General features: G+C 54.1%; 1 protein-coding gene across 3 annotated transcripts in view; it reads right to left on the bottom strand.

Annotated features, from left to right (window-relative positions):
• Positions 1 to 1,485: 1,485 nt before the first annotated feature.
• The window catches only part of Mgll (monoglyceride lipase), a 100,297-nt gene continuing 95,782 nt past the window's right edge, over positions 1,486 to 6,000 (bottom strand). For all 3 annotated transcript variants that reach the window (XM_052174286.1, XM_052174287.1, XM_052174285.1), the window contains one exon: positions 1,486 to 4,211. In XM_052174286.1, the coding sequence (XP_052030246.1) occupies positions 4,086 to 4,211 (126 nt within the window). In that variant the 3' untranslated portion in view covers positions 1,486 to 4,085. The remainder of the gene's footprint in view (positions 4,212 to 6,000) is intronic.

Here is a 6,000-nt window from a genome sequence, read left to right as displayed (position 1 = left end):
TCATTGGATAGCATCTGAGGTCTACAGCGGACTTCCCAAATTCACTTTAACTTGTTGTATTGATTGCTTTTTCTTACTGTGATAAAACACCATGACCAGGAGTGGCTTAGTCCATCCATGGTGACGTACTTCCTCTTAACCTCCCCAAACAGCACCTCCAGTGGAGGACCAGAGCCTATGGGGGACATTTCTTATACAAACGATTACACTTGTGTACCTACCCTTTCCATCAATGTATCTGAGAAGCGCCTTGATCCATGACTTTAATTCCATTGCCATAAAAACTTCGTGAAACTTGGGCTTTGGGTCGTGGGATCCTGAGTGACCTGAATTCACGTCCCCAGGCCATGGTCATTCATATTTACCTCCAGAAAACATGATCCCTTCTCCCCTGGGAGGTGAGCGCTGTGCTGACACTTCCTCTTTCTGTCTCCACCCCCCCCCCCTTGTTTACCGTGTTCACCCATCCCTTCACAGCCTCCTGCGTCTGTTCTCACACATTCTCACTGTATTCATTTATGTGGTACCTTTCCCTCTGCCCCTCCTCCCACTCAGTCCCTTTCTCCCTCTGTAGCCACACGACAGGATTCCTGGGGATCCTCTGGACATCAGATAGCATGCCTTTCCTCATGACCCACGTAAGGGGCAGCAGGCTGCCAGAGGACAAACAGTCTATCCTACCCAGTAGTGCAGGGTAGTGAGTGAGAAAGCAGGACCAGGTGGGGAGGCTGTCAGTGGGATGGAAGGTACAGCTAGGAGACTGCCCACAGTAGGGACTTTGGCCTTCAGTAAGTGGGGCCCTCAAGAGACCTTTGCATAGGAGAAACTTCCCTTCTGACTTGGCAGGGACCGGAGAGAGCTGGTGTTCCCTAGCTCTGATTGTCAGGCAGGCACATGATGCATTCGTGTCCCTGTCTCTGCTCCAGAAGATCACTTTCCCCCCTTTTAGTGCTAGTGAGTCTTTAACCAGCTACATATGCATCTATAGATGAAGTCGCACATGAAGGCCGCCAGCCCAGGTGCTGGCATTTGGTCACAGTGAAAGTGGGCCAGTCTGATTCTGGTGACACTCTGAAAGCAGAGCTGTTTGGTCAGGAGATTGTGGGGAGCGAGGGGAGGTGCCCAGGAGGCCAGCAACAGACACTCTGCATCATCCACAGCCAGGGGACAGGCACGAGTAAAGATGGGGTGTGGCCATGCTGGGCACCCAACATAGCAGCAAGCTGTTGGGGCTGCATGAGCACGGGTGGGGGTAGGGCGGGGGGGGGGGAGAGTAGGGGAGAACTGTGCTCTAGCATGACCTCCCCAAGAATGGACGGGAGAAGAGAAAATCCATGTGTCTGATTGGCAATTGACCCTGGAAGGGCTGCTGAGTCCTCACCAGGTGACTGGCACACGACTTGACTGCTTCACGCACAGGCCTGAAGTTCTCTTAGCGAGAGGGTTGACACACAGGACGAGAGGCCAGGCAGACAGACACGGGGCTCTCCAAAAGCACGTGGTTTATTACGGTGAGCTGTAGTGCACATTGGTTTCTTTAGTAATTCTAAGCCGATACAGGTTCCCCATTAGGGCATATACATGGGGAGTGACTGGGCGTGGTGACAGTGACAAACCAGTGAGCCACTGTGATCCTTAGAAAGTTACATTAGCAATCAGGAGAGAAAGGGAAGTGTCAGGTGGCCCAGAGGCAGGATGAGAGCAGAGCAACCCCCCCCCCTGCTCTCACGGTGGTCCACAGGACACCCGGCAGCTGGGGGGCCCCGTGGTGGAGGGAGGCTGTTCCCCTATCTCTAAGGAACTGGGGCTTAGTGGCTGAGATGCTCCACTACCTGCAGGTGGCACCTTTCCCTAAAAAGCTTTTCAGGCATTAAGTCCATGGTTGGTGGAGAGGTCCACGGGTGCCCTCTCTGTTCTTACAGTTCCGGCTGCCCTCCTTCCCGGGGAGGACCACCGGTCATCTCTTGCCGGCTTCCACCTTCTTCAGGCCCAGCCTGCGTGTCCTAGCATTTTTTCCACACCCCAGTTCCTCTGTATCCTGGTGATGGGGCGTGCGTGACTGTGAAGCCTGCTGGTCAGGCTTCCTCCCGTGCCAAGGCTGGCCTAGCTCTCTACAGACGGTGGCCTGTGCTGGTCTCGATTTTGTCATGCAGGGACATGACTCTTAAAGGCTTCACAAGACAGTCTCGACTTCAGCTAATCCCATCCCTGTTTTTTTAGTGTTAGTGATTCTTTAACCAGGTACAATTGCATCTCTAAATGATGTCATGCATGAAAACCGCCAGCCCAGGTGCTGGCATTTGGTTTGGAGAAGTGGCATTGTTGGCATGTGCTTTTCTTTTGGGAGCAGCCTTGGGTGGGTCCTGGTCAGAGTCACAGATCTGAGCACAGAAGTCTGGAGTGGGGTCCTCTTTTTTTTTTTTTTTAACTTATGGAAAGCAGAAATCCCCCATGCCTGTCCACTGCTGTCCAGGGTTCCCTGAGCAGGAGGGAGTGCTGGCTGCCCCTCTTCACACTATGTTTTCTAAACAGAAGGAGAGCTAAGAGGGGGCTCTGGACAGCTTCTGGGCCCTTCCTTCCCTGCATGCAGTGCTTGGGCCCTGCTGATGGGCACAGTGACCTTATGAGAGGTGGCCAGCCTCTGACTGCTATGCATGGTCAGGGCCACCAGAGGGGGTAGAGGGCCCTCCCCAGGACCTAGAATAAACTCCAGAAAGGACTCCTGGGTTCCACCTTCCTGGAGGCCCACCCACTCCTTCCAGAAGCCAGGCAGATCTCCTGGGCAGCAGCGCCCCTTCCCAGGGTTCTATGTGCATTGACGCGACTCCTGAGGTAACAGCAAGGCCCTCTGTAAAGATGGAAGTTCTCCAGGAGAGCAGTGAGGCCCAGTTATTGCTGGCGCTAAGTGAGGCCTGGGGTAGGCCTTCTGGCGGGCACCTGAGAGGACAGGGGGCTTGGATGTCACTGCTTCAGGGTAGCCTCTATGAGGCCTGGCCGGGCCATCCTGCTGCAGTCTGGAATAGGGCGCAGATAGCTGTGGCCCTTGTCTGTGGGTGTAGTCATTGAGTGCTTGGTGCTGCCCTCAGCAGGCAGCCAGCACCATGACTCCATGGGAGTCTCTCCTGCCACCAGAGGTAGCTGTGCTCCTACCTCTGTGTGCACCAGGCAAGCAGCTCCTGATGGCTGGACTGAGGGACTGCCCAGGGCCACGGTCCTCCACCCTGTCCCTTCTCTGCAAGGACAGCCAGCTAGTCCTCAATTAGGGGGCTGGGTCCTTGGCAGACTGGTCCTGTGTGTGGGTACCACTTCTTCCAACACTGCCCAGGCTTTACCCACCCACCCATATAATCTTTAATTTAGAATATATCATATATATATATATATATTAAACAATTATCTTCAAAGTCACCCTCCTCAGCATGGAGTACTTAGTGACCTGAGAAAAGGCGCCTCTCTAAATACATACAACATGCTGTGAGTGACCAAACTCCCAGCAGGGTGGGAGGGGGGAGTTTGCCTGGGGGAGAAGAGCTATTCAGGGCCACCTTCCTTTCCCCCAGCCTGGCTTCCATCTGAAAAGTTGCTGACCAGGTCATAGGGTAGTTGCCCATTTGAGGAAGTGCCTTGGAAGGGCACATGAGCCTGCTAAGGAGCTAGCTCTGGGGATACAGGCCACCTCCGTCACATGCCAGAGGACAGCCAGCCAGAGAGGACTTGGGACAGGAGGAAAGAGACCTCTGATTATTGCAGGCTGGGATATGGGACTGCCAGAGAGTCCCTGAACCCCATCGGAGCTGGGAGAAGAGGGCAGATGCTGCATTTTTTTTTAATTCAAAGGATATTTCCACACAGTCTCTGTGGAAGCGTGGAACTTCCCTCTTTCATAAAGTGCCTACCCCTTAAGGTAAGTAGATCAGTGGCCAGTAGTCATCTATATGACAAATTATCCTTTTTTTCCCCCAAAGTAAATTGCACTAGGTTACTAGGGTTTCCTCCAATTTGTGATTTTTTTTTTGAGCCAGCCAGCACTGCCCTTCCTCTGCCTACCTCCCCCAGACCATGAGCCGGTCGCCTGGCCAGCACGTTCAGGGTGGACACCCGGCTCCTGCCGCTGCTATCCTGTGAGACACCCACGTATTTATTTCATGGAGGACGGATTTGGTCACTTCCGGAAGCTCCTTGTGGAGGACATGATAGGCACCTTCATACATCTGCAATCAGGAGAGACGGGGAGTTAGAACGGGGGTGTAGGACAGGCAGTCACAATGCCATAGGAATTTACTAGGCAGGCACCCCCGCAAATGGTCCCCTTACTTCACTTTTAGATGGGAGGTTGCCAGGTCGCTTAGGCTGCCCTGCCTCAGGCTCCCTGGCAGGTCTGTATCGCTGCTTTGCTCCCGCTAGCACCTTCTAACCACGAATTACAAATTTTGCAGCAGTTGGATATTCCCCGCTGTTCCAAGGGCTCTCCAGCTGATGAGGCCTAGATATCCAGATCCTTCCTGCAGAGATGCTCCTTGGTCCATCTTCACACCTCCACTTCCAACGACCCCCCCCAGTTCCCCAGCCCTCCCCTCGCTCACCCACAGCAGTGACATCATGGCAAGGTCTCCAGGGACCTCACTTGCCACACCCAGAGACACTTGGTAGTTGGCCGACTCCTGATGACTCTTGGATGTCAGTGTCCAGAGGCAGACCAGTGGCCCTCAATCACACCATGGCCCTGTCCTGTCCCGGTCAGCTCCCTCCCTTGCAGGTGGCTCTTTGGCCCCGGGCAGCCTAGTGACCACAGCACACCACATGGCTGACCAGAATGCCCCTGCAATCAGCCTTCCTTCAGAACTGAGACCCATCCAGTTGCCAATTGCCTTAAGTGTGCTCTCTGATGTCTGCTGGGGTCACCCATCTCAGAGGGGCACTGGAGCCCCCCTTGTATTTACAGGCCCAAAGTCCAGGAGCAGCCTCCATCGCCCCTGGCTGCTCACTCCTCTGTGCCCAACTTGTCTCTTTCATTTTGAAATATTCAACGAGGTATAGAATATCAAGACATAGCTGCCTAACGGCATCTGTGCCCAGCCTACCTGCCCTCCTGTCCGTGCCTCCTCCCAGCTCTGGGAACCGTCATTTGTTCACAGTGCAGGCTCAGGAATTTAGTTCACACACGCCCATTAAGTCCATGCCACTCTTGGTTGTCTGAGCCTGGCTCATTTTGCTTTGCGACACTTTATTATCCTTCAGAAGCCTCCCCATGGTGCTGGTATTTACCCCGTCGGTTGGGTTGCATCCCAGTGGGCATGGCTGTCTCCCACTGAAGGCAACGTGTTTGTTTCCTCGCCCCGGCTCTGAGCAGTGTATCTCATGGGTTCCTCCACTGTGACAGCCTTGTTCTCACATCTGTTCCCTGTGCCAAGACCAAGGGCTTCCGGCCTGCCCTTCGGTTGGTCTGGAATGTTCTAGTCTCCCTGACAGTTCTTGCCTGTCAGTTCATGGCAGGGAAGTGTCCCCGAATCCCTCTGTCCTGCGGCCCCTGGCCCCTACTCACAGGCATTCTGAGCATGCTTTTTCTCTTGGCTTCCTCACTGGAGTGCAGGCCCCAGGGGAGGGAGAGCCTTTGTCAGACTGTCCTCGGGACCTCCATAAAGGCAGTCCCAAATAAACAGGAGTTGCAGGAGTGATGGGTAACTGCTGAACGAGGCAGAACCCCACCCCTGAGCAGCACCCCAGGCGAGCCCTTGACAATTTGCAAAGATATGAGTCTCTGCCAGGGCGGGGCAGAGTTGAGGGAAACTGCAGACTTAAGTCCCAGGAGCTCAGTTCAAATTCTGACTTTTGAACAGTCACCTGGATGTCTTTCTAACACAGTGGGGATGTACACCAGGTTATGTGGTAACCACACACTTGTCCAGGGGAGGAGCCTAACAACACAGGTGCGCTTCATTTCGGGGGTTACATATTATCTGACTGGTGTCCAGCAGGGTCTCACCTCAACTGGGGTGCCTC

Source organism: Apodemus sylvaticus, chromosome 2, assembly GCF_947179515.1.
Source record: "Apodemus sylvaticus chromosome 2, mApoSyl1.1, whole genome shotgun sequence".
NCBI lineage: Eukaryota > Metazoa > Chordata > Mammalia > Rodentia > Muridae > Apodemus > Apodemus sylvaticus.
This window is presented reverse-complemented; position numbering and strand designations above follow the sequence as displayed.